Genomic DNA, 26,829 nt, shown 5'->3' on the forward strand with positions numbered 1-26,829 from the left:
ATGAAGGAACCATTTACTTCAGGTCGACAGCCTCGACACCTCAGTCTTCGGAGTCCTCGCCGTCTTCCACACCGACTAGAGAAGCCAAGCGATCGAGACCCGATGGCTTCATGTCGAAATCTTGCCGGGCAGTTCCGTCGAAGAATTCCTCCTCCCCATCGTCGAATTCGAATTCGACCTCATCCTCGGTGGACATCGATCCGTTCGGTGCTGGTGAGCCGGCTGCCGTGGTATGCTTGGCAGCCTGCTCTGCGCTGGCAGAAAATGGCTTCTCCTCTGCAGAGATTCCCTCCACCATCGGTGAATCTGCCTTCCTGTCTCCAACCTCATCCGCGGCTCCCTGGTCAAAGCTGATTAAATCCGGCACGACCACAACACCCTTCTCCGCGCCATCTTTCTCGCCTCCTTTGCCATCGCTCTGCTGGTCTTGGCCCAACAGGTCAAACAGCTCGCCCTCTCTCACCACGCCTCTGCTCATGTCAACCTCCATCAGCGGCACCGGCTTCCAGTCTTCAGGCAAGAGATCGTTCTTCTTCTTCGTCACTGCAGCAGTCTTCGGCAACGTCGGCTTCGGCATAGCGACACCAGAAGCATGCCCCTTCGTTGCAATTCTGCCCAGCTCCGGAGCGAAGATCCATGGGAATGTCATCAACGGCATAGTGTCGAAAGTCAGAGAACGAAGTGGAACATCTCTACCTCCCTTCATCCGAGTGACTCGAGTCTCTGCAACGGCTTCGCCCACCTCATCGGCCGTGACCTTGTACATTGCGACGATGAAGGGCTTCATCTTGTCCCAATCGCGGTCTTTTTCGTTGGTGCCTGCTTTCTCGTAGCAGAGTTCTCGGTGCTGCTGCTTGAGATTTGTCGTGATCTCACCCATGGCCTCGGCAAATTTGTAGTCGCCAATCTCTTGATGGTGATCGAGGACAAAGGTGGTGAAGACTTCGAATTCGGTCAGAATTCCATGCTGGTTCATGATACGGCGCATAGCCTCGTCGTAGACCCTCTTGACATCCCTAGCATCTTGCAGCATCTGCTCCGTTGGCTCGCAAGATTCCAGGATTCGTGCATCGAATGGCATGTCCCACGCTGCATGGAATGGCTCTTTCTTGACCTCGTCGTATAGCTTGCCGAGGACTCTGTTGGAGTGGTAGACCTTACCTCTTGCCTTGTTCTTCGGCTCGCTCCAGTGCGGCCATTCTCGGACTCTGAGTTCTACAGGCATGGTGGCTGGTACGCCAGTCTTTGGGTAATCGACGGCTTTGGAGTGGAGCTGCGCTAGGTCGAGACACTTTTGCTCCTTGATGCCGTCGGGCAATCGGTCTGCCCAGTAACGATGCGCGCAAGCGATCCTGCTCAGGATGTCGTTCTTGATGTGCTGCACAAAGAATGAAGTCATGTTGTCAACAGTAACTGGGCCTTCGGCCAAGACTGGATCTGGCGATGTGTAGTCCATGGGCTCGTGATTCCACTCTGGTGGGATGAGTTCCTTGTCCCAGATAGCGATAAAGTCGTCCCCATCGAGATCGCCACCAGAGCACATATTTGCAACGTCCCGGTCACCGGTCTGCGGAAGCACGATGCAATTTTTCAGATGACGCAGAGCTGGACCGTCCACTGCCTTTACGATGCGAAAATCGCCCGGATGCAAGGACGGATTGCGTGCAAGGCCAACGATTCCTTCGATGACTCGGTATGATCCAGGTCGCTCGGTGTCTGGGATCTGGAGGAAGATCTCTGGCAACTTGGACTCGTCATGGATGTTGTCTTTGAGGGTGCCTGTGACGTCCTGGGTACTGGTGTAGTGACCCTTCAGTGTGGCAGACTCATCGGTACAGCCGAGCAAGAATGTGCCCTCATCGATGAAGATACGCGCCTTCTCTTTGAGGTACTTAAGGTTCCACGAGCGCCAGAGTCGCAAGCTGGTTATGACGAAGGGGTCCTTGGTTGCCATGAACCCATCAAAGATCATGCATGCAAGTGCAATGGTCATTTGGTTGAAGTCAATGTGCTTCTGCAACAGCTCGAGTGCTTTCTGCTCTTTGTCCATGGCTTCTTGCAGGTCCTTTAGCATAAGTCGCAATTTGTTCAGGAAGACCTCATCTGGAACACCGAGTGCCGACAGAACTAGGATCAGTTGCACATTGAGCGAGGCAGTGCTGAATTGCGAGATGCGGCAGATCTCCAGACCGCTGGCTTTGGCAGGAAACTTCTGCTGGCTTGGTCGGATCTGTATTGTCATGCCTTTGAGAGATGGGTCGACTGCCAACACACCTTTACAACCAGCGAGACGGAATTGAAACACCGAAGGGTAATCTTGCTCGGAATTCGCCAGTCCATAGTGGTGAGCGATCATACGAGCCAGGAACGGTGAAATCTTGCCAACGCCATCGGTAAAGCAGAAGCCGTTTCGTTCCACATCATTGATCTTCTCGACGTTGATGGAGTGCGGAATGGCGCGTGTTGTTGAGAAGCACTGTCCAAGTCGAGATACATACTTGGCAATGATGCGAATACTGGTAAAGTCTCCCATCCAGTCACGGATGTCTGCAGCGGTTACACTAGCAGTCGACGCGAAGAAATACGCTCCATGCTCACGAAACTGGGAGTTTCCGAACGCGAGAAATTCGTAATGTCTGCCGCCAATCTTGATGCCGTACACCATCGCTCGTTTGACACGGGAGAAGATCTCGTCATCTCTGTGGTCTTCCGATGGCATGATCTTGCCTTTGTATCGCTCATCGGTGAAGCGAACTCGGAGAAAGCGATCCTCAAACTGTTGATACTGGCGAATCACACGGTTTGAGGTCTCCAAAACGGGTGTCGAGATGTACATGGTAGTGGGTGTGATGGTGACTGAGGGAATCTTAGTGCAATATCCAGGTCGCTTCTTCTCGACCACTGACACTTGATTGTGCAGCGAGAATAGGTCGAAGGGATTGCAGTATTTCAACTTGCGATCTGCAACCCTCTCGAGTATCTTGACGGCACGATGAGGATCGAGCGCCTGCAGCCTCGCGACGAAGTCGCGGCTGAGGTTGCACTCCTGGATCAGTCCGAGGCTGATACACACTTCAAGCTGATATCGCAATGGAAACGGCAGTGGTACAGTGCCATCCGCCATTTCTTGCATCTCCGAAAGCACAGATTCGGCCGATCTCCAGTCTTTCGATTGCTCTGATTGAGACCAATGCCAAAGATTGTTCGGTTCGTGGTGCGTGAATGTGATGTTGTTGCTTATATTCATGTTGACATTGTGGTCTGCCAGTGCTTGGCACATGTCTTGAAAGTCTTGGGAAGTGGTGACGGCCGCAGGAAACTTCAGCCTGTACGTCAGCCAGCGACCGACTTCAATGATGGTATTGACTTTGCGAAGCTCTATAGCTGACGACCGTGCCCAAGGATAGAGATCGATGTCGGTCTGGCGCAGCCAGGTGCTGCGCTCAGTCCAGAGAGTGGCTTTGTCGTCGTGAGTGCTGGATATATTGGTCACTTTTCTGGAGACCAGCGGTGGAGTCTCAGTAGTAAAGACGACTGATGTTGTATCGTCAGGATCCCGGACCATGAAGGCGCCAGAGATCTGTGCTGGGGTGATGCGCAAGTTGAAATGACGCTCGACCAGACCATCTCCCTTGCTTGGAACATGGACCGGGAACGTGAACGTCAGCTCCTTGTGCTGTAGATCCACAGTGAACGCAACCTTGGTCTGAGGTGAAGGCTCTGCCGTGTGCAAGATCATCATTTTGTCTTGCTCTTGCATCATGCCGAAGTCCACCGATGCTAGTGGTAGTGTCATTCTCTCTGGCAAAACCCTGTTGGAAAGCGGACTTCGGTAGTGGTATGGTTTCCTCGAGTTGTCTTTTGTTTCCATGCGCTTCTCTATTCCATGATGTTGTGTAGTGAGCCAGCGTCCTACCCAGGACCTGTCTTTTGGTGGTGGCTGGAAGACCACCACGCCGTGGCCATCACGGCCTTGCTTCTCGGAGATCTCAATTCGAGCGACATTTTCAAACCGCTGAAAAAAGGCATGCACGTCGCGCGTCTTCCAGCTAATGGGAGCATTCGAAAAGTAGACTCGCAATTCAAAAGGATTGTAGACCGCCGACTGGCGATAGTTGTTGGGCGCCATTCTTGGCAGCGCGGGCTTGGCGGGCTGGAGTATAGGTCGCGAAGCCGACGAGCTTGGAATGGGTGACGCCCCTGAGGGATGGTGTGATGATGTTCGCTTGCGCTGAAGGTGCGGCGGTGTTGCTCGGAAGTTCGAGTTTGAAGTCGATGAAGAACTGGTGCTTGGTGAGGCAAGAAGTTCTTGGAAAGCCATGGCTGGTGAAGGTGAATGAGTTAGCTCCAAGGACTTTCAGGTGATGGTTGTCATGTGAAATTGACATATGTTGGTGTTGAGGAGGTTGGAAGTTTGGAGAGGCAGAGAGGTAGAGGTCGATGTGGATGTGGATGTCAAGGAGCGTGTGAGGGTTCGAAGGCGAGGACTGGGAAGTCAATGCCAGCAGGGAGATGTGAGGCAAGTGTTGACTGTGAGTTAGCCGCCCTCAATTGCAATGGCAGTGCACTAGGGAAATTGATGATCGAGACTCGAGGCGTGACTTACCATCGGCAATTCTCCTCGTCCTGCGTGGTGTACCTCCTCGTCCTCGTCGACCGGAGGAAGTGGAGTTACTGTTGCTGCTGCTGTTGCCGCTCATCTTCTCGCTGAACGACGAGTTGTCGACTCGACACGTCTTCAGGGTGGAAGGCGTGGTGTATGACCATTTGGTGGAGGTAAGGTAAGAGGTGTGCGGTTCGTGTTGTGGTGCTGTTTGCACTTGCATGTTTGTGCCTGCTTGCCACTGCCACATCCCTGCCGCGCTAGCTCATGCAGCTAACCGCCATCCGCGCCTGCTTGCAGCTGTCTGGAGTCGGCCGTGCAACGGTCATACATTCACCTCTGAAGCACATCGTTGAGGATAGCCTCTTGATCTTGTGATGGCTGCTGATTGAGGCATCGACCACTGCCAATGTCCGCCGAGCTTGACCGATCGGCCAGATCTCGATCGACAGTGTTATGCCACTATCGCTGATGAAAGTTCTCGTTGTCATTATCGAAGCTATGACATTAGTCGACTGCTCGTGAAGATCAATGTTCTAGGTGCGTGTAACAAAAGTGATACCCACCAGCATCTACCAGCCCCTGACCCAGCACGTGTTCCCTTATCCCGCAGCATTTCCACGAAGATGCCGTATCCCAATGGGCGGCAACTTCTGCTCTCCTTTTCTTGACCTGTCAAGCTCGTGCACCAGAGTTGCCGAGAGTTTGTCCGCCAACCACTGACTCTCCGACTTGACGCTCATCAACGGTGACTTCTCATCTAGCCAAGACCAATTCCCAATGGGATCTGCAGTCTCCCTCCTCTTGATCAGGCCTCGTTTACTTGGCGCCGTATTCCATTTCGTCTGTCGCTGTGTGTCCCTATCCACCAGTCCGTTCATAACAGGTCTATCTTTTGTGGCGGTAGTTGAGGAGTTATCCGCCTGATCCACCGGTTGCTGAGGGGTGTCCTGTTGAATGTCAGGACCGTCGTTGTCATCTATGCTGCCATGACCTATCAGTAGCAGGAAGAATTCCCACTCGTCCCATGAGTATTGTACTGGATTGTCTGCCAGCAGGTCTTTCTGCACCCGCGTGAGTTCGCGCGCAAGAACAAAGTGGTAGAAGTGGATATCTCGATCGATGTCATCGCCTGCGAAATTATAAGTGTCATGAACAGTTCATGCTGCGCTCACGCACCTTTCGACTCCGCCTCCTTGAGTGCTTTCAATTCCTCCTCTTCCACGTGGGACTCCAGCCGCTCCACCATCGTGCGCAATGTATTTACTCGATGCTCTTCTGGACTCAAAGGGACTTCTCGCTTCGTCTTGCCGATATTCGAAACCTTGTTCGCAGCCTTGCGAGCTTTGTATTTTGCCGACTGCTTCACTTCCTTCGGTCTTGAGTACAGTGCTGAGAGCAAAGATGTCGAGCCAGTGAAGGCCTTGGTGAACGCTTCGCTGAGGCCGGAAATCAGTATGGTCAGTGTTGGAATTGCCAGAAGTGACCAGATAACGTAGAATGCCTTGCCACAGTTCGAAGCGGGCACGATGTCGCCATAGCCGATTGTCATCAGCGAGACGAAGGAGAAGTAGACTGATTGGTAGTACGTCAAGTCTGCTGGGATGTCAGCTCCGAGTAAATCTGGAAGCAAAAAGACTGAAAGGGCGGCGCTGTCGCTCACCTTGTTCTCTCTCCGTGACCATGAATACCACTGCCCCTACGAGCCACAGCACCGAAGCAAAGGTCATACTTGTGGAAAGTGAAAAGTATCGCCGCTCTCGATCTGCCGCGTTCTGCACCTTCCGCATGACATTGAATTCCTCTTCGCGGCGCTGTGCAGGACTCATGGAGTTCGTGAGACGGTAGTCGGCCTTTGCGGACCAAGAAATCTTTATGGTGCCTCTGTTGTGATCGATTTCGTGCAGTGCATTCTTGCGTCGCTTTTCGGTGATTCGAGCTGCTATCTTCAACTCGCCGTGCTCCAGAACCAGTCTTCGAATGCTGCCAACGATGAGACCGACCAGGAGGATGCCACCGACAGCGTATGGAAACAGCAGCCCGCGGCCGACCTTAGTCAATGGCTTGTAGTCGCCCAAGCCGATTGTAAGAACGGTCACATCTGCCCAGTACACTGCGTCGAGATAACGCCAGTCCTCGATCGAGCTGAAGACCCATGCGGCAAGCAGAATGTAGGCGACGAAAAGCATAGTCTACACTCCTGTCAGCGGCGCATGCTCAATCAGTACGCGCGAGTCAGCTCACCTGAAGCATCAACATCCTCTGAGCATTGGTCAACTGGAAATCCTTGTCATAGTAGCGCCGATGCGCTCCATACACCGTGACACACATGAGCAGTCCGATGACGATGTAAACAACTGCAGCAATGATCGCGTAGTAGAACGCAGCAGTAAGCGCATGGTTACCAGGTAGTCTTCCCACCGGGTCGAGCAGGAAATAGTATTCGTCAGAACTGAGAACAATGACATCGACGAGCAACAGCACTCCCGCTAAGATGAAGCCGCCGATGGTGATGGGCTGAGCAGTAGAGAATTCCAATCGCTGCGCCATGTTGAGGAGTAATGCCGCATTGCCGATAAGTGCAGAGACCAGAGATGCGGTGTTTATCGCCAGCAGCCATTTTGGATCCGGTATTTGGTTACCAAAGCCTTCCTGTGATCTGCATTAGCTGCAGCGCCTCCTCCGTGTTGGTCCGGAAGAGCTTACAGGAATCTTCGGCGGCAAAATCTCCCTCCAAGGACAAACGAGAGAACAAATGCTGAAGCCATTGGCGATGGGACCAAAAGTCGCGGCGAGGAGAGGGCAAGCGGTCGAGGCGAACCACCATCGGGTCCGTGCTGGTGACTCCTCCTCTTGCCCGGACAGGGGTCGCCTGCTTGGATAGGCCTCGGCATCCCGAGCAGCTTCTTCGATGGATTCTCGGACAGCAGGTTCAACGGCACTCATCGCGTCTGCCCGGTGGTATCAAATGCTTGTGGGCGGTGATTTTGTGTTGCGATGGCATCGCGATTGCAGTTGCGGTCTGATCTGGTCGCGGTAATGACGGAGCGGCCGAACCGAGCGCCACGAAGGAAGGAACTTTTGGTCGGTCGGCGACAACACGAACCGCTGTTGACAAGTGACTGAATGCACTTTCCATGACTAGAAGTGGTGTTTCCATAGCTCATGTCAGCGGCTCGGCGCTAAGAGTTCTTTTGCCTTGGGCCTTAGCTTGCATCGGCGTTGGTATAGCCGGATTGTTCAGCTTATACGAGCAGCAGCGGAAAGCCGCCGTAGGTTGGTCATCTACGGAAAGATACCACAATTACCAAACTCATCGACCTCATGATGAAGAAATATAAGTTTGAAGGATTTATGGACTCTCAAGACACAAATCAGACCAACCACAAGATTTCACCTTGCACTCGGTGCAACCTTCACACACCATGCATCTAACGACCCCTGTCTCTATACTCGTTTCCATTCTTTCTCTTGCATCGTCATGCCAAGCACACCCTACTCACAAGGAACCATTGCGAGTCGAGACCTTCATCAACTCAGGACCTTCTCTCGATGTGGTGTCCTCTCTGATTATCGGCTCGGAAGCAGCAGTTCTGGTGGATATGCCCTTGGCGATCCCTCAGGCAGAGAGCCTTGCAGCATGGGTAAATCAAACAACAGACAAGCCTCTTGTCGCTGTCTTCTCGACCCACTCTCATCCGGACCACTACCTCAGCGGTGCTGCATTTCTGCAGTATTTCCCAAACACCAAGTACTACGCCCACCCAGATGCTGCAGCTCTCATTCAAAACGAGAGTAATCAACAAGTAAGTCTCAACCCCTTGACTCACGAAATCAAAGTTCGTGCTAACATTTCCAAGATCCAAGCCTGGGGCTCCATCCTCGGAAACCAAATCGTCGTCTCCGAAGCCACCATCCCAACTCCCTACAACTTCACATTCTTCACCCTTCCTGGTAACGAGCACTCACCGATCCAGCTCCTCAGTCCACTAGGCGGCGACACAATCGACGAGACACTCTTCTACATCCCTTCAATCCAAACCTTAATCGCCGGAGACACCGTCTACTCGCACGACATGCACCTCTGGCTAGCCGACTTGCTCACCCCAGCATTGACATCCTCCTGGCTATCGACTCTGGGGTACATCAAGTCTCTTGGACTCAGACGCGTGATTCCAGGACATGCATTATCGATTGACAACTTTGGCCCGACGACTGATGTCGCTCATACCGAGGCATATGTCAAGTTCTTCCAGCAGAAGATCGAAGCTCGTGGCGTTGATTACTTCACTCCACGGCAAATTTTCGATCAGTTCGATGCGGAATTCCCGGGTCTGCTCAACAAGGCGAACTCCACGACGTCTGCGACACTGTTGAATATTACATCTGAAGAGTTTGGGAAGAATGGAACGCGTCGAACTCACTACGTTGACCTGGCATCGTTCAACGACACTCGCGCTCTCACAGATTGGCAGCTTTAGAGACGTGTGAATAGTCCCATGAGATTGTATCGGATCCAAATCCATATCTTTGAGTCGGGCTTCCCACTTGCCTAGCAGCTCGACGAATGCATACAGCATACAGATTGGGAGAGGAGAAATTATAGTCTAACTTTATCTTTGTAAATGACTGTCTGCTACCAGCTATCTGCTTCCGTAGAGTACGGGGAGACCGCTGCGCTCAACTGTCTCTCTGCATACTGTCACAGAGCCACCTCAAGCCAAGGAATATCAAGAACCACCGTGTCTCATCTCGCAATGTCAATAAATCGCCAAGAACCACCTCACTCACTCCTCACCGCATCTCGTCTCATTATTCAGCACCTCAGATGTAGTACATTGTGCCACCAATCTCCTTCTTGAACGGATTCGGCCCATCAGTGACCCAATGTGGATGGTTCGGGTCTCCGGATCCTCCCTTGATTTTCGCCAGAACATGCAAATCCTTTTGCTCAATAGTCGCGGTTCTAGCATTTGCCAGACTCTGGAACAGCTGATCTTCGGATGGTCTCGCAGGATGGATTGGGGAGAGGAAAGGTGCAAGATAGCAGCGTCCACGTTCGGCCAAGCGATCGGCGTAGTATGCCGGAGAAGCATAGCTGATTGGAGTCAGAGCGCGGGCGAAGATCCAGCAGAGGTTGTTCGTGATGCGTTGGAGCTTGTCAGCGGTAAGGTTCATACCATTGTGGATTGCGAAGTAGTGGCACGGGCGTGCAGTGCCTTTGAGAGCCGCATGAGATTGGAGAAAGAAGTCGAAGTGGTAGGCGTTGCGAATCGATGGGCTGTCGACCACAAGACCGGGAAGGAAATTGGAGTTTCGATCAATGGCCTGGAGCAATGTTAGTCTTGTTGCGCCATACAGAGTGAAAGTCAGACATACCCATTTGACACTGCTGTTGACCTGAGCTGGCGGATAGAAGCGGGTATGGTGGCGCTTCCCGCAGACGACCAGCGTGACCCTGGGCTTCCAATCCTTGAATCGGACGTGCTTCAGTGCAAAGTTCTCGCAAGCCTTCATGACTTTGGGCAGCTCCGTATTCTTCACCATGGCGAACTGAGATTCGGAGACTCCGTCGCGGTAGAACAGGACGTTGGTGGGCACAGAGTTGTTCTTGGCATGCCACGTTTCCAGACGATCCATCATCATCGATTCCATGTCTTCGATGCTCTCCTGCCTGCAGCGCTGTAGACGGAGCGAACCAGGATAGTTGACTGGAGAGCGACCGTCACTGGCAACAACTGCGGCAACCGAAGGGCAGTGTGCAATACTGCCAGGCCCCGGGTGCGTCACATCTGCGCCTACATACATTGTCACACCGCCCGGGTGCATGTGCTCAAGCTCTCCATCAAGAAGCGTGTGGTTGTTCCCGCCAGCTTTGACGTTGAATTTGAGGGCAAGATTGGCCTGGAACTGTGGTTTGCCCAATTGCGTTGTGTTGGCTGGAGCGATACAGACAGTATGTACACCTGCAACGGCATCGGCCCACCATTTGACGGATTCGTATGCTGCAGCGGTCTTATTCGGAAGGACGATGAGTAGGCATCTTGCCGGTCTGTCTCTTTGAGGTAAGTCCTCATTGCTGAATTCCTTAAATTTTTCGATTTCGGCCAGAGCCGCCGAGAGATCCTCTTGAGACACACTTGGAGATTCGGCGACCTTCACTTTCTGCACATTCCTCAGCCCGTTCTTCGTCAGCACTTTGGTGAGAGAAATGTAGTCATTAAAGGGTGCGCTCGCGCCACCGATCTGGATGACTCCAAGCGCGCCCAGTCTGCCAGATGTTCTGAACGTTTTGTTTCGTAAGTCCCATCTGCCATTGCGCAACGTGCCCTCCTTGGAGCATCCCTGCTGCTGAACATTGCCACCATAGGCCAGACCGGGGATGCTAATCACGCGAGCGTTCGTTTCTCTCATGTTCAGCTCGATTGAGACGCCATTCTTCTGAGACTTTTGGATCGCCTGGCTGTCAAACATTTTGTTGACTTTGAGGCAATCTTCGATCATGTCCACGTTCGGCAAAGGAAGACGTTGAGACACTTTGATCATATCCTTCATCGCGCTTTCAGGCAATTTCCCGAAGAATGGTTGGTGTGGTGCAATGTATAGGAGCTCCGCTGGCACAAAGCAAGGCTTGTCGCGTGTACCGAGATCGCAGGTCAGCAGCAGCGGAAACCGCAAATGAGAACTAGGCTCCAGAACATGCTCGTTGAAGTACTTCTCGACAGTGATCACGCCGTGGACGTTGTGTCGGAATGTCTGTTCCTTCGCAATGCGTCCGAAACCATTGATCCGTTTGATCTTGCTGTTGTTGACTGGACTCGTAAGGCTCTTGGACCGGGCCGCGTTCGTAGCCGTAGGCGGAGTGTAGAGGAGACGGACTCGCAGTCCTTTGACGAGAGACTGTGAATTGTATTAGGTTCCGTTATCGGAAGGATATGTTGATGTGATCGAGCACTCACCTTGAAGTATTGATCCAGGTTTCTCAAGTCTCTCGCTGCCAAGTTCGGGCGGAACTTCGTATTGAACGCAGAGGCGTAGAGATGCACCGGTTGCTCAACCACGAAGGCACAAGCGACTCCATGAATGTTGAGAATCACTCGACCATTTACCGGGCGCATAGATGTGAAGAAGCCGTTCCTGAAGTTCAGAGATCTTGACCAGGTTGCAGAACTCAATGCCGCAGGGAAAAACTTGTCGCGACCAACTTTGACTGTCGACGCTGCAGCGAGACTGCGCGAAAGAATGTTCAGAGCTGTCATGTAAGGCAGCACATCAAACTTCCTGCGACCATGCAAAAATTCGTTGAGATCGCTCATGGCCAGAGTGTGAGTGCAACTAAGCGTGACATTGAATGTCTGTTGCTGTGAACCCGCCGCAGGAGCGAACACCACTGTTTTGGTGAGAGTCCGACCCTGTGGGGTCAGGAAGACTACGTTGGAATGGTAGTCTGTAGCAAACTCGCTCCGCATGTTGCTGAGTGGCGGAAGCGTGATAAGGTGCCGAATCAAATCCTTTTTGAAGCCTGCAAGCTTGACCTCGCCGCCAGTGTCGCTGCGTGTAATGTTCACGCTGTAGAGGTAGAGCTTTTCAACCTTTGGCAGCTTCACGTCGAAATAGTTGACACGTGCTTTGACCGACGTCCCGTCGGTGCCCGCATTGACATTCGTTGCAAAGTTCTCTGCAAACACCGAAGGAGTGGCACCCGCTGCAGGTGCCATGATCGGTACAGTGCGGTTCGCCATGCTGCGACCGAGACTGAAGTATGTGGAAAGCTGTCGTATGTGGAAAGCTGTCGTATGTGGAAAGCTGTCGTATGTGGAAAGAAAGAGGAGAAGTCTAGAGAGGGAGTGCCTCTTATGGTGGGCAGGAGATTGCTGTGGCAGAAGTGAACCAATCAGCTGGTGCGTCACGAGCGTGTTTGCGCAGAAAGCTGCCTAAGTGAGAAACAGTTTGGGCCGTTGTGACTGGTCACTTCACAACGGAACTTGCTTTGAGTGAGTTGTTGAGACTTCTTGTCAGTTCACTTCCTTGTGAGACGAGACAGACCGTGTGCAGTGAAGACATACGCAGCACATCTGAATTTGGTCAGAAAGGCTTAGTGCCGTTTCGCAGAGCACAACATCGCATTATTCTCGCTCGGTGCTTCCGGGATTATCTGGTAGCACGTCTTGCACGAGAAAGACCGAGGCGATAGCGGCGCTGGAACTTATCGCTTCTCGGTATGAGCACGGCTACCGTAGGCGTGACCGGAACTAAAGCCAAGGCGTGAGCAGACTTCAAGATGGCGACCTGCGACTTTAAGCAGAACATTCCTTGGGTCGAACCATTGTTGCAAGATGTTCTCCAGGGCCATTCTGTGGAGCTCCCATCAGCTTCGTGACTGCTGTGCTTCCCTCTCCAGCTTCTCTCTCTTCTTCTGCTCCCTGAGAGCTTTCCTCATCTCCCTCAAGTCCGGTGGCACCTCAATTCCCAGTCGACTCCTCAGAACATCAACATCGGTCTCCAGCTCCTCCTCCCAGTATACGTTCACCACTTCCTCCGCCTTCAATCCATTTCTCAGCGCCCAAGGCAAATAGATTTCAAAGAACCTTTTCCTTTCCACAGGCTTCAGCCTCACAATCGCCGCCAAGGAAAGACCCGTCATTGGCAAGAGGGTATTCATGAACTCAAAGGCCTTGACTGCAAGTTCTCCCTCAATGATGACCGGAAGACCAGTAATCGCATGTGTGAAGTCATGCGTCTCACGATATCGCTGCATGACATAGGCTTCTTCCGGATCATCAATATACCGAACAGGATCTCGAGTGTCTGGCGTGACACCTTCCTTGTCTAGCCAGTTCGCATACGCTCGCCCTACCGTATTTTCAGGGTATGTCCGTAGCTTTTCTAAGCTGATGGTCTGGCTTGTGATGCAGGGCCGATCCCGGAGAATCCGACGCCCGTCTGGATGATCGAGCATTGCTGTACGAAGACGCGATATGAAGTAGGGCTTTGCAGTTGCTTCGCCCAAGGAAGCGATCAGATCGTGACGATATGGATTGCGGAGAGAGCCGAATGCACTGCCAATGGCCAGAGCGGAGCGTTCGATGAAAGTGAGAGGAACATGGCCTGGATAGTTCGGTGCTGGGCGGTTGAGCACGCTGAAGGCTCGAGCGCGAATCGCTGGCGGAAGTGCCAATATTCGACGCATTAGAAGAGGCGAAGACATTGTCATTGGATCTGCATTCGCATGTGACAGACAGAAGACGGAGGAGGTGATGTTGGAAGGAGCTGCGGAGTTCGGCGAAGCCAAAAAGTCCGATGACGAAAGGACTCTGGCATCCCAGCACCATTTCCATCGCCATTCACGACCACAACGTCGACTTGACAAGCTCAGAGCTTCGATCGAGACAGATAATGAGCTGAAGAGCACCTCGCTGTCCTGTCTCCACCCTGTCTTCACACCTCCACCACCTCGCCCGCCGGATACCTCGGCTACACACAATATGCTGCAGCGGTAGCATTGACGTGGGCCGGGTGGCCGTATACATTCCTATCTCCTCTCCCACTCAGACGCAGCGGCGATACAGCTCGTGGTGGGGCAGACGAACCATGGCGACCGAAGCGAATGCGCAGCACCAGCAGAATGCGAGCGGGAAGAACGAAGCAGACGAGGAGCCTATCGACCCGAAAGTCATGGAGCAATTGAAAGCCGCCATGTCTCCTGCCGATAAGCAGTACGCCGCGCTGAAAGATGTGCCGAGGAGAATACATATCATAGGGACAGGAAGCATAGGGAAATTGGTCGCGCATGCATTGCGAGGCATTCCGGACCCGCCACCAGTGACTCTGATCTTCCACCGGTATCAGCTGTTGCAAGCATGGGAGAAGAGCAAGAAAGTCATTACAGTCCAGGACGGAGAATTCACTGTTACCAAAGATGGCTTCGATGTCGAGCTCATGCCCATGACCCGGAGACAGCACGGCAAGACGTTGGAGGAGGGTAGTCCGAATTTCTATGATGTCTCCAGCGAGGCTGGGACGAAACCGCATGAGGTGGCGAAACTCATGGAAGAGCAACAGCAACAGGGCAGCGGAGGGACGACTGCATTCAAGCCGGTCGAGGTTTCTGACGACGACACTGTTGCTGCGGCTGCTGAGCGTAAATCACTACCCGGCGACTACGCGGTGTCAAATGAGCCTATACACAACCTCATAATATGCACGAAGACCATCCGCACGCTCAATGCTTTGTCTGCTGTGAAATCGAGGATTTCCAAGGACAGCACCATCTGCTTTCTGCAAAATGGCATGGGCGTGATTGACAAAGTCAACGAGGCGATCTTCACAGATGAGGCCACAAGACCGCAATATCTGCAGGGCGTCGTCTCGCACGGCTCATACGTACCACCCTCAAAGGCTGTCGAAGACCCGTTCTTCGTGGTACACGCTGGACATGGAACAATCGCACTCGGCGCTGTACCGCCCCGACCCACCAAAACAAGTGGTCGTCCACCAACACCCACAGGCCACGGCACCGACAAAACCGGCGAAATGGATGAGACCCAAGTCAACGAACTTCAACCCACAGCCCGCTACATCACTCGAACCCTAACGCGAACCCCCGTACTCGCCTGCGTGGCCTTCACTCCGCTCGAATTGCTTCAGCTCCAGCTCGAAAAGCTGGCCGTCAACAGCGTCCTGAACCCCCTCACAGCCTTGATAGACAATCGAAACGGTTCCATCCTTTACAACTTCGCCTTCACCCGCACGATGCGACTCATGCTCGCCGAAACCTCTCTCATCATTCGGTCATTGCCCGAGCTCCGCGGAATTCCCAATGTGCCGAATCGCTTCAGCTCCGAACGTCTGGAAACATTGGTCGTGTCTGTTGCGCACAAGACAAGAAACAATATCAGCTCAATGCTCGCGGATGTCAGAAGAGGTGCACAAACTGAGGTCGAGTTCATCAACGGGTACATTGTCAAGAGAGGTGAAGAGATGGGGATCAAGGCTGTGGTGAATTATAGTATGATGCAGGTTGTAGTCGGAAAGGCAATGATGTCGCAGAGGGAGTATGAAGATGAAGTGCCGGTTGCTGGAACGGGGCGAAGAGCGAATGTGAATCGGGAGTAAGATATGAGCACGATGTGTGTAGATTATGCACTCTGAGCATACTTTTGTAAATTTGTCAAGGGATGTACAAAGCTACATTTTCTGCAGCCCGCTCCCAGCGGTTTCAGCTTCGCAGGCTTTGAAGAGGACAGCCGCCTGCACGATGGCCTCCCTGCCACTAAACAAGATCCCTCCGGCAACAGGCTTCTTATATTGAAGATAGCCAACAGTCCGTGAAATAGTTGAAAGAGCCTAGATGGTGTCTTCTATGGGACCCTTCGTAGCTTCGGCTAAGTAACCAAGCGAGCGCGTGCCAGTCAGGCTGCAGGACGTTACACGACAGCATGGGCCATGCATGTCAGATCGGGCACATCTCGTTCACCAGCGCATCGCTCGCGCGAGGGCGCAGCCTTGCTGTGACCTGTGTTCCTCAGTAATTGATATTGCGGATGGAGTCCTTCAGACGTCGAAGCCAATTCCATTTCTTAGCAATAAAAATAAAAGCCTCAGGAATCATGGAACCGACACCCACATCGACATATCAGCAACTTCCGAATGGGCGATGGATCAGAGTACTGCTTCTCGAGCCTGCCAAGTATCTAGACGATCCTTTAATCGCAACGCTTCAATTGCAAGATCTTGGAGAGCATCTACCAGCGTGGCCATTGCGGGATCCAGCGGATGGTCGATGGAAAGACAACGAGCACTACGAAAGAGCTTCATACGAGTACTGGCAAAAAATTAAAGCAGGTCGATCATCCTTTACCGCCCTCTCATACAGCTGGGCAACCGAAGACGGGGACGACTGTCGCACTCACTACATAGAGGTCGATCATTCACCTCATAAAATCACGAAAAGTCTGGCCGACGGACTCCGCCGCCTGAGATCAGCTACAACTACTGAAGTCCTGTGGATTGATGCCATATGCATCAACAAGAATGATTCATGCGAGCGCAACTCGCAGGTCTCCATGATGTTCGATATCTATCGATTGGCACGTCGCGTTATTGTGTGGCTGGGAAATGGCAATGCTGACTGTGATAACCACACATGTGCCCTAACACAGTGCGTCGGCGATATTCTAAATTATGCGCACGAGAATGGAACTGGACCCGGGTTTCCATAGACAATAGAAAGCCATGTTCATGCCTTCGCTCAGACGGAGTTCGACATGTCTTCCACACTTCCAGGGTGTGACGGATGCCGCAGTCAATTTCTCGACGGAAGGTGTTTAAGCTTTGAACAACTCAACGTCGACAGAATGGTCATCGACATCGCAATCGCTTTTAGAGCCCGTATCAAGGAGGATGACAAAGGTGCTTATCTCTTACGGGCAAAGATTTGAAGGCTGCGCACATCATCAGCCGCAGATATTGGACAAGGCGTTGGATCATCCAAGAGAATCAAGCTCTGGTCGGCAAGGAGGATGGACGTATCGTGAGATGGGCTAATCATAGTTCTGATTCCACCACATTTCTCGTGACGGTCCTTGTTTGCATAGAGATCTGTGCGGATGGCCTCGAGACGTACGTTACGCAAGATTATGAACTATACTGGCACATCCGAAAGTTACACGACGCCGGTCGCGACCTTTGTCGCGTTATGACGGCAGACAGATCACAGCATGATCTTATTGATATGCTACGGATCTTCAAGAGCCACGAGTGCTCGACTCTGCATGATCGATTATATTCTCTGGTCTCTCTAGACCCCACATACAGCTTCAGAGTCGACTACTCACTTTCGTTCCCACAATTATGCTTGGACTTCGCGAGAAAGGCAGTTGCGAAAGGAGACTTCCGTGTCCTGAACTACGCCTTCACCTGCAGTCTTTCGAAGGATCATCCTTTCAACAAATGCAGTCGGCTGGGTATTCCCTCATGGATGCCTGATTTTCGGATGGCTCCTGGTACATGGGGAACCGAAGATATCAGACTCATTTGCCAAACCCTTTCTTCAAGCATAATCGATGCCAGCTCTCAGCTGTCCTTGGAGCTCTTCTGGTTATGAGATGTGCGCGAAGTGGACAAAGTGCCGGGTATGGCGTTCAACCACTGGACGGCGGTGATGATAAACACGACGTCCGAACCGCAGCCCTCGCACCTACTACAGATTCGTCTCCCATTTCAGGATCGTATTGAGCCAGAGATGATACAACCTGGCGACGCCATCTTTACGTTGGATTACACTCGATGGAATAGAAGCATTGTTGGTCTTCGACCTCTGGCTCACCATTTCACGCTGGTATTCGCCGTGAACGAGCTGTATCTGGTTGATGGTGACCATGACTGCACGAACTTTGATACGTTGCGGGGAAAAAAGAGGACTGTAACCATTGTGTGAGGCGCAAAAGTTTCGTTCTTACACAACACCTTCGTGCCGCACTCACCCCAACTGGCTGTTCAACTAGCGGAAACATTCGCTATCGCGGTTGCTCAATTTGCTCTCGTAGGAGAATCCTGCCTCTCCTCAATGCCCAGCTCTTTGATGAACAAATCAGCAGCCCGCTCACCAATCACGAACGCCGTGCCACCAGTATTCGCTCCCACATTCTCTGGCGGGATCGACAAATCAGCCAACTTAAGATTTTCCAGGCCGTGAACACTCAGCTTCTCGTCAACAACGCCATTTTTCTCCTTCGGAGCCATCTTGCACGTTCCGAGCGAATGCCAAGTCGTCGACAAAATCTCTCGGACCCTCTGTTCAATCGCCTTGTTATCTTCCTCGGAGTACTCAATCCTCTCATCACCCTTCGCAATCGGTCCATCGGCCTTCTCAACGACGGCAGCTTTCGAGCCTTCTGGGAAGCGTGGATGCGTCATGGCGAGCTCGCCGCGGAAAATTGGCATGCGGCGCCACATCTCCCGTGAGAGTTTGTAGGCCCAGATGTGTTTCTTCACATCGTTATCGCCTTGGTCTTTGAGCCAGCCGGTCTCGAAATCGGGACGATCAGCCATCGTCTTGCCGGTGATGTGGATGTGGCCGCGGCTGAAGGGGTAGCCCGTCCAGTTGGCTTGAGAGACGTACTCTGCATCATCGGGCAGCATGCTGTGGTCGCCGTAAAAGCTGGAGAATGTTAGCCATGTCAATGTTTGAGAGCGACAGTGTCGTACCAGTTGTAGAGAGCGAGGATCATCAAAGGACGGTCTGGGACGTCCTTGAAATCTCGATCCCAAGCCTTTCGAAACTCTGGTCCCAGCGCGTCGACCTCTTCTTCAGTAGGACGGAACTTTCCCTCTACGAATCATCAGCTGCCAATCGACCTCGAGACAAGAGAAGGTACTCACGTCCGTCCATTGCGTTGGTACCAAGCAACTCATCGTTCATCCTAATGGCTTCTTCAATGTTGAACCTTCCGTCCTGGAAGCCGTTGATGCACTCTCTCGGCGCGAGGTTCGTTCGGTATGACCACAATGAGAGATGATGATCTTGGTAGTCCGATCCAACACCTGGAAGATCTTCGACAACTTCCACGCCAGCCTTCTTTAAGACCTCAGCGCCGCCGACTCCGGATCTCTCCAAGATACCTGGCGTAGCATTCGCACCGGCAGAGACGATGACCATCTTTCGTGCCTTCACGACCCTAGGAGATACGTATCCGATATCGAGGTACTCTGGATTCGCCATAAACTTCGGGTTGGTCTGGTACTCCACGCCAGTTGCTTTTTTGCCATCGAACATAACACGCAACACCTGCTTCTCGGTCAAAACGTGCAAGTTCGGGTACTCGTTTCCTTGCAACTTTGGATGCAAGTACCGATGTGCAGCGTCTTGGCGTCTGCCATTCGGTCCAACATATCTGTAGTATCGCTCTACAGCATTATTATTGTCCAGATTCTGAAGATCTTGAACTTCTGGATATCCAAGCGCTGCTGCAGATTCGACGAAGGCGTTTTCGGAGCGAGAGCAGGTGTAAGTGCCCTTGGATACATTGATGGGTCCGCTGTCGCCGTGACGGTCTTTGTCGCCTTTGCCATGGTAGGTTTCGAGCTTGAGAGCCAAATGTCAGAATATGGAAGACGTGAGGATAACACGACGTACCTTCTTCAAGAATGGCAGCATCTCATCTGCGCTCCAACCGGGACACTTCCAGCTGTCGAAGTCGCTTCGCTGGGCTCGAGTGTATACCATCCAGTTCATTGCACTTCCGCCACCGAGTGTTCCACCCGAAGGCACGATGGGCTTCCGGCCTGCCAGTTGCTCCGACTCATTGCCATGCCAGAATAGAGTGATCTTGCTCGTTGGAAAGAGGTTGCGTGGGTACAGAGCTGGATGAACGACCTCGGGCATGCCATAATTGTTTGGTCCTTGTTCGATCACGAGGATTTTAAGGTTCTTGTCTGCTTCGGCGAGACGTCCTGCTACGACACAGCCCGCGAGACCGCCTGAAAGGATTGTTAGCCCTCGTGCATGGGAACATGGAGGAGATTCGAGAACGACTTACCTCCTGCGATGATCACGTCCACGTCATTGAGGTCGCTAGGTAGTTTCGTGTGGTACGGCATTTTGATCGATGCAACTCCAATGCTCTGTGAGATTTCTCGATGGTTTCACAACACAATAGCAAAAGCTTGATCAACTCATCAAACATGCATACGTGCAGACACAACACAATTAATACCGACTGCACGACCATAACCGACCATCGCGAGGCAGAACGTCATGTTCCTGAACGGCAAAATGGAAAGACAACAACCCCTCATGCTTTGCAATGCTTGATCATCCTGCTGCTCACTGTTGTAGACAGATCTGTGGGATGAACACACAGATCGCGATGTTGGTACGACAGGAGGCTGTCTCGAGTGGTGTTCTCAAAGCGGGCAGAGCTCCATGCTTTGCATATGCATATGCACCCCGCAGAGCCGCGTGTGCGAGGGAGCTTTGTAGCTTGCCACATGCGAAAGCTACGTGCAGGAGTTAAAAGCGAATGTGATATGACGCAGCGTGGGATGCTGGTGAGGGCGGATGTAACCGAGATCTTGGGCAGATGGCCATCGAGGTGGTAAATGATATCCGGGAATTGGCATCGAATTGATCAATGGTTGATCGGCACTACCCTTACTGCATGCACGATTGTTAGCACACGTGTGAGAAAACGTATATCTATAGGCTGACGGTGTAGATATCGATCAGACTTATTGCTGGAGCATAGTCTTCGTCCACTAAAGCATGCGATACAATGTCTCATGGCTCCTCGGCTCAGTGATCAACTCCAACTCATACGTTCAGCCCGACATGCAAACGGTGCAAGCCAGAATGCACTGGAAAGCCGCAAACAAGTCATAGAAGCGTTATCTTTGCAGGTGACTATCGTTAAGAGTCCCGGCTATACGTACGCCTCGGTGATACGAGCAAGCATGACATGCCCCACTGGAAGACAAAATGCATATCGCCCCGCATGGCAAAACAGATCCGCCATGGTCTTCAAGCAACGCGCAATCGCCACCACTCACAAGTTCTTGTCTCTAACTCAATCGTTGACGGGACTGCCGCTGATGTTCTCAACACATGTGAACCACGCAATTTACGAGCATACCGTTAGGCCATGAGAGATTGCTAAAGGACCGCTTATCAACAGGGGTATATCAATTCTGACATCTATTGCTGATAATGGGAAAGAGACTCGATTGCCTTTGCCTTGTAATTGTGGTCTCCAAAGTGTCCAGCAAAAAGCAAATATTCAACAGCATAAGGTTGCATCCACATCCAGGTCAAAGATCTGCATACACAGGCCTTAAGCTCAACTGAATCTGCCGACTTGCCCTCGACGCCTGGCCAACAAACGACTTACAAGGATACCGTTACGCAATGGAATGTCATTGAAGCGGACAGCGCCAGGACCGTATATAAAGGTTGACCTTTGGCTCTGATGGTGACCTTGGTTGTTTCGTTCGATCATGCAGAAAGTTGATGTCGAGAATATGTCGGACAAGAAGCAAAACAGGCGTCCGTGGCGCTCGGTCATCATCTTGCTCCAGCGCCACAGATGGAAGTAAGCTTAGTTCGCTATCAACCAGCGGCTGAGCCAGGGTTGTAAGATCCTTGACACCTGATCAACAGGCGATTTGTAAGGCTACCGCTGCACCACGGAAGATCGTTGTGTATTGAACTGAATTCTTTGTAAATATTTCCTGACTGGTGTGCTGATGCAGAGAGGTAAGTGGACTATGAGGGCACTCACGACTGCTGGTGGCCCACAGTGATTTGGTTGGAAAGGCCAAGCAAGGCGTTCGGTTGTGCAGCTCGGTTTGAGGCGACGCATCTGATCAAATTCAACACGAGGAAGTGGCAGCTTGCAGTCCGCTGCGAGCTACCGATGGACAGCAAAGTAGAGTACCATGAGACATAGTGTGCTGTGTCCCTGGTCGAGAGCACGTCCCTTCGGTTGAATGTATCTCGACCCCATGCAGCTTACTCAAAGCATTCTGCCTCGCGAAGGGACATAGGCGCGCAATCAAGGTTGCGGCAAGAGAGTTCTCACTGATCTGGCGCTGTGCGCGACTTTCTGTTCTGCTGTCCGCAAATGGGCGGGTTATCTTCGTCCGTAAATGTACAACCTGTCTGGTATCTGAAAGGAGTCTACCCATTTCTCCTCACTGCCCTCCCAGCAGCTCTCGCACCACCTCCCGGCGGCTTCTTTACCACCATCCACATCATGATCGTCGTCGCCAAACTCAACGAGAACCATGTGAAGATGTATTGTGTATGATTGTTCCTCAAGTTAACCTCAGGCGGCCTCCCAATCGGTATACCCTTCTCCGTTCTCCTGTACGTCTCCAACAAATCATTTTTCATCGTCTCTTCAATCCATACTGGCTGACTGCCACTATGCTCCGCCATTTGCTTCACATCTGGGAAATGCCACACGCCCTCCTGTGGTACATTGTCCGGGGTAAACATATTCTTCTTCCAAGGCTCCCTCAGTAGACCTTGCACCACGACTTCACCAGTCGGCAGTCCCTCCGGCCTCTTCGCCTGCGAAGCTTTGTCCTTGGGAATCCAACCTCTGCATACCAGGATCGTGCTTCCTTCACCCTGGTCTTCTCGAACCAATGGCGTAATGACCAAGTACCCGTCTTCTCCATCTAATAGTCTCGGCCCGATCAACATCTCCCTCGAATGATCAAACTTTCCCCTCGCGTACACCCTTCGGTAGTCGAATTCTTGAATCGCATCGGGATCTATCCTCGGAGGAAGAGGAAGCGGATCTCGAATCAACCGATCCTCAAACTTCGCGATGAGGTCGGTCTTCCATGTCAGACGCTGGACTTGCCAACAGCCGAGGATGAAAGCTGTGATTGGAATTGTCGCGAGGAAAGCAAGGCCGTAGAAGTTATGTTTCTTCCCGGCGCGAATGAGAACTGGTGGTGTATCTGCGAGGCCAACAAAGTTTGGGTCATCGCCAGGTTGATCGTATTTTGTGCTATTGTGTCGGCGTGATTGTCGTTGGTGCTGTTGGCTTCGCTGGCGCGCGGAGCGGAGGAGCTGAGATGGGGAGGGCGGAGTTTCGCGGCGGTGGAGGCAACGTCTGCAGATCCATTGCGGTGTCAAGGGCTTGGCGTTGGCGAAGGACCGCCAAAGCAAACGCGAGCGATCCATCTTATGTTGGCGATGGAGGAGGACACAATGACATGCTGCACTTCCTGATTCATGAAGTTGATGACGGGCTTGGCTCCGCTTGCCAAGCCGCGTCAAGTCACTTTCAGTGCCTTGACTTCGTTTGAACAACAACACTTTGAGCAACAACCGATACAAATTTCTATCCACAATCCATGTCTACCTCGCATTCTTTCTCTCTCCTGGCTCATAATGACCAACAAGTGCCAGCCTCGCGTCATACAATCAGCTTTCACCCACAAGTACATTCCTGATCCAGCAACTCATGCAATCCGTGCAGCCCGTAGCATAACAGCGGTCTCCACCTCCTCATTGAAGTCAAGAGGAGTCCCAAGACTGCTACGCAAATTGCGCTTCTCCACGCTCAGATCAACCAGGAACGAACTCTGAGTCAGCCTACTCCTCGCCACCCAGCGCCTGCCAGATCATAGGCCACGACTGAATCAGTGCTCCAAGGACAGGTTCCGGGTCTCGTGCTACCAAGTTGGCAAGATCTCGCTTCTCCTCTCCACCCAGTGCCTGCCACATCATTGGGAAGGAGTTGATGAAGGCTGCAAGAATTGGGTCCGCTTCGCGCGCGGCAAGTGCATTCAAATCACGCTTCTCTTCGCCACCGAGCGCTTGCCACATCATGGGGAAAGAATTGATGAAGGCCCCAAGGATAGGATCGGCGTCCCGCGCGGCCAAGTTGGCGAGATCTCGCTTCTCCTCTCCACCAAGTGCCTGCCACATCATAGGCAACGAGTTGATAAATGCTCCGAGAATGGGATCCGCTTCGCGTGCTGCCTACGCGTCCAGATCGCGCTTCTTGAAACCCATGAACCACTTGCGGGCGGTGTTGCTGATCCAATCACCTAGACCAGCCTCCGCCTCGCGTCTGAGCATGTCCACGTCCATGTCGCGCTTCTCGAAGCCCATGAACCATTTGCGAGCGGTGCTGCTTATCCAATCGCCCAGTCCGGCTTCGGCTTCACGTCTGAAGATCTCGAGACTCGCATCGCGACGCGCGATGTCGAATGCAGGAGCCGCGTAGGCAGAGCCAGCAAGGGCAATGGTGGTGATCGTGGAGAAACGCATCTTGACAGCGGGCTTGAATGGGTGGTGGTGTTAGGTTGGTTGATTTCGTGATTTTTCTTTGTTGCAGAGCTACCAGAGCTTCTGTCGCAAACCAGTTGCTGAGGAATGTAAGTGAAGAAAGGAGATGTTGTTGCTGCTTGTGATAAATGGTGAAGCAGACTCTATTTATTTGCCACCTGTATGTATACTTCCTCATTTCAAGTTGTGGCTATGGCCATCATGGTCGGTATCTTCGGTATGTTCTCTTTCATTGCCTCCTCTTCGATGTGGTCAGAACTTCGTTTGGTAGTTGCGGTAACTTCCATCACCGTTGCGACTATCTGGCGCCGAAGAACTGCCTGGGTGGTGTTGGTCCTTGGCATCTAAGTCGGAATGTTCCTGACTGACTGTAAGAGGCAGGCACGTGCCGAACCTGTCAATCCAGTTGTCACGAACAAGTATTCGCATCAGTTCGACATTGCAGACAGACTTGATGCTTCCACGATTGCGACCGTTCTGAGCATTGGAATCTCATACCTGTGCAGTGGTCCATACTTATACGCATGATCCAACGGCGTCTCCGTGGAGTACCTATAAGACTACATTAATTTGCAGCCACACTTGGTCCGAAGAGTGTGCTGCGGAGAATCAATTCTTCCAGGTGAAGTACAAGCGCTTGGCAGCAAGCTTGGTCATTCTTCGGGGAGATCAGCTTACCTTTTGTTGATGCTTAGCATTCTTCCTCGGGCTTTGGCACATGCGGCTACCAGCCCTCCGTGCTACTTGACATAGCAATTTCAATGATGGTGGTGCCCATGGTCTCGACCATCTTGCCAGACTTGTATCTAGGAAATCTCTCGATTCGCCGCTCTTGGGTGGTACGATGCTAAACACAACAAGCAAGCACGACGGCGATTTGAGTTCACGCATGTGAGTTCACCGCGGGACTTGTAATGCCAATAAGTGCCGGATGCAATCAACACAGGTCGTGCTGGCACGTGCGGTGAGGAATTCGCAGAGATGGGCAGTGCTGTGGTTTCTCCCTTGAGATTTCGGTTAGTGCCGATGGCATCAATCAAACTGTGTCGCGGAGATCAAAGGTACGGTTTCATGTCCTGAGAACAATGTCTCGTGCTCAGCGGCAATTGCATGGCGCTGATGACACACTAGGTGCTCTTTCTCCAGCTTATTCCTGTCAAATGTGGGATTGAGCACACATTTGATGGGAGCACGGACTCAGGTGAAACATGAGATCTTAAAGTGATTCAATGCCAGAGCAGCATCGTGGTCCTTCTGCCCTCTACGCCGGTCGAATTCGCCGGGCAGAGCTGCTTCAGCAAGGCCAGAAATGGGGGGCGCGACTCACGCCTTCACTCGAGGAAGTTGCCACCACTTTCCTTGAGCATCATCTGATACTCGGGCACGAACTGCATATACATCACCTCCGGGTTGCCAGTACCCGTCTTCGTGTACGCGGCTTCCTCGTCTCCAACGATTGTCTTCTGCAGTCCAGAAGATGCTCCCGCCGATCCTGGAGCAATCGCAGCTTCGGTTAGCAGTTGCGTCTAACAAACTCGCTCAAGTGCGATGAAGAATGCAGCTGCCTCTGCCACGGTGCCGCCGCACGTCAGGAGACCGTGGTTCTTCAGAATAACATTCTTGTGCTTAGGTCCTAGAGCATTTGCAATCCTGGTGCCTTCCTCTTTTGCAAACACTACGCCGCCAAAACATTCGTACACCGCCAAGTCGTCGTAGAACATGCAGGAATCGGCATAAGAGATCAGCTTCTACCATGGCCCACCTTGAAAATGCAGGATACTCACCTTGGTTAAGCATGTCAATCGGTTGTCCAAAGTTACTCCAGGCTCTTCCATACGGACTGTGTACGTGACAAGCAGCATTGATGTCCGGTCGTGCTTTATGTATGGCAGCATGTATGATGAAACCAGCAGCGTTCACTGGTAGATCTGCTCCGCCAATACGGACTCCTTCTTCATTGACATGGACCATGTCGGATACTTTGAGAAGGCCGAAGTGTACGGCATATGGATTGATCCAGAAGGTGTTCGTTACGACTGGGTCTAGACACAAGTCAGCGGGATTATGTATCGTGCACAGGAGACATACATACCTCTCACGCTAATATGTCCGCTGCCGCCATCTGCGAAGCCAAGTTTCGCAAAGATGCGGAATGCTGCTGCCATTTGCTCGAGTTGCCATTTCCGTTCTTCTGCTTTATCTTCGAATTGGGGTATTCGAGCACGAGATTGTGCTTCGGTTTGCCGCTTGCTATAATTAAGCCCAGTTTGCACTGTAACTTGGGCGTCAAAGGAAGCCTCTGTGATTGTGGTAGTGGTTGACATGTCTGTACGACTGGCGTAACCGCAACAGAGAACTTGTTGATCAATTTGGTGGAGTAGCAAATGGGTCAGTCGGAGCTGATGGCGACGTGCATGAC

The 26,829-nt window shown here is 52.2% G+C and overlaps 9 protein-coding genes across 9 annotated transcripts; 2 read left to right on the top strand and 7 right to left on the bottom strand.

Annotated features, from left to right (window-relative positions):
• Window positions 1-40: 40 nt before the first annotated feature.
• On the bottom strand, window positions 41-7,549 carry RHO25_002222 (uncharacterized protein; the record flags this gene model as incomplete). Its single annotated transcript, XM_023594904.1, has 7 exons — window positions 41-4,323; window positions 4,607-4,810; window positions 5,328-5,735; window positions 5,783-6,199; window positions 6,267-6,795; window positions 6,848-7,255; window positions 7,310-7,549. The coding sequence occupies 7 exons, from the start codon at window positions 7,547-7,549 to the stop codon at window positions 41-43; spliced, it is 6,489 nt and encodes a 2,162-aa protein (XP_023459334.1).
• Window positions 7,550-8,028: 479 nt separating this feature from the next.
• On the top strand, window positions 8,029-9,084 carry RHO25_002223 (uncharacterized protein; the record flags this gene model as incomplete). Its single annotated transcript, XM_023594903.1, has 2 exons — window positions 8,029-8,409; window positions 8,464-9,084. The coding sequence occupies 2 exons, from the start codon at window positions 8,029-8,031 to the stop codon at window positions 9,082-9,084; spliced, it is 1,002 nt and encodes a 333-aa protein (XP_023459333.1).
• Window positions 9,085-9,427: 343 nt separating this feature from the next.
• Window positions 9,428-12,345, bottom strand: RHO25_002224 (uncharacterized protein; the record flags this gene model as incomplete). Its single annotated transcript, XM_023594902.2, has 3 exons — window positions 9,428-9,931; window positions 9,983-11,503; window positions 11,563-12,345. The coding sequence occupies 3 exons, from the start codon at window positions 12,343-12,345 to the stop codon at window positions 9,428-9,430; spliced, it is 2,808 nt and encodes a 935-aa protein (XP_023460125.1).
• Window positions 12,346-12,971: 626 nt separating this feature from the next.
• On the bottom strand, window positions 12,972-13,793 carry COQ4 (Ubiquinone biosynthesis protein; the record flags this gene model as incomplete). The annotated part of the gene is made up of 1 exon (XM_023594901.2): window positions 12,972-13,793. One exon carries the CDS (start codon window positions 13,791-13,793, stop codon window positions 12,972-12,974), a length of 822 nt encoding a protein of 273 aa, XP_023460126.2.
• Window positions 13,794-14,194: 401 nt separating this feature from the next.
• On the top strand, window positions 14,195-15,718 carry RHO25_002226 (uncharacterized protein; the record flags this gene model as incomplete). The annotated part of the gene is made up of 1 exon (XM_023594900.2): window positions 14,195-15,718. One exon carries the CDS (start codon window positions 14,195-14,197, stop codon window positions 15,716-15,718), a length of 1,524 nt encoding a protein of 507 aa, XP_023460130.1.
• Window positions 15,719-18,133: 2,415 nt separating this feature from the next.
• On the bottom strand, window positions 18,134-20,203 carry RHO25_002227 (uncharacterized protein; the record flags this gene model as incomplete). The annotated part of the gene is made up of 5 exons (XM_023594899.1): window positions 18,134-18,764; window positions 18,812-18,935; window positions 18,986-19,688; window positions 19,740-20,083; window positions 20,143-20,203. 5 exons carry the CDS (start codon window positions 20,201-20,203, stop codon window positions 18,134-18,136), a joined length of 1,863 nt encoding a protein of 620 aa, XP_023460131.1.
• A 2,074-nt stretch (window positions 20,204-22,277) lies between these two features.
• Window positions 22,278-23,297, bottom strand: RHO25_002228 (uncharacterized protein; the record flags this gene model as incomplete). The annotated part of the gene is made up of 1 exon (XM_065602202.1): window positions 22,278-23,297. The coding sequence occupies one exon, from the start codon at window positions 23,295-23,297 to the stop codon at window positions 22,278-22,280; it is 1,020 nt and encodes a 339-aa protein (XP_065458274.1).
• Window positions 23,298-23,711: 414 nt separating this feature from the next.
• Window positions 23,712-24,392, bottom strand: RHO25_002229 (uncharacterized protein; the record flags this gene model as incomplete). The annotated part of the gene is made up of 2 exons (XM_023594898.2): window positions 23,712-24,097; window positions 24,170-24,392. 2 exons carry the CDS (start codon window positions 24,390-24,392, stop codon window positions 23,712-23,714), a joined length of 609 nt encoding a protein of 202 aa, XP_023460132.1.
• Window positions 24,393-25,741: 1,349 nt separating this feature from the next.
• On the bottom strand, window positions 25,742-26,734 carry RHO25_002230 (uncharacterized protein; the record flags this gene model as incomplete). The annotated part of the gene is made up of 3 exons (XM_023594897.1): window positions 25,742-25,902; window positions 26,195-26,452; window positions 26,503-26,734. 3 exons carry the CDS (start codon window positions 26,732-26,734, stop codon window positions 25,742-25,744), a joined length of 651 nt encoding a protein of 216 aa, XP_023459041.1.
• Window positions 26,735-26,829: the final 95 nt, after the last annotated feature.

This window comes from Cercospora beticola, chromosome 2, assembly GCF_033473495.1.
Source record: "Cercospora beticola chromosome 2, complete sequence".
NCBI classification, from domain to species: Eukaryota; Fungi; Ascomycota; class Dothideomycetes; order Mycosphaerellales; family Mycosphaerellaceae; genus Cercospora; species Cercospora beticola.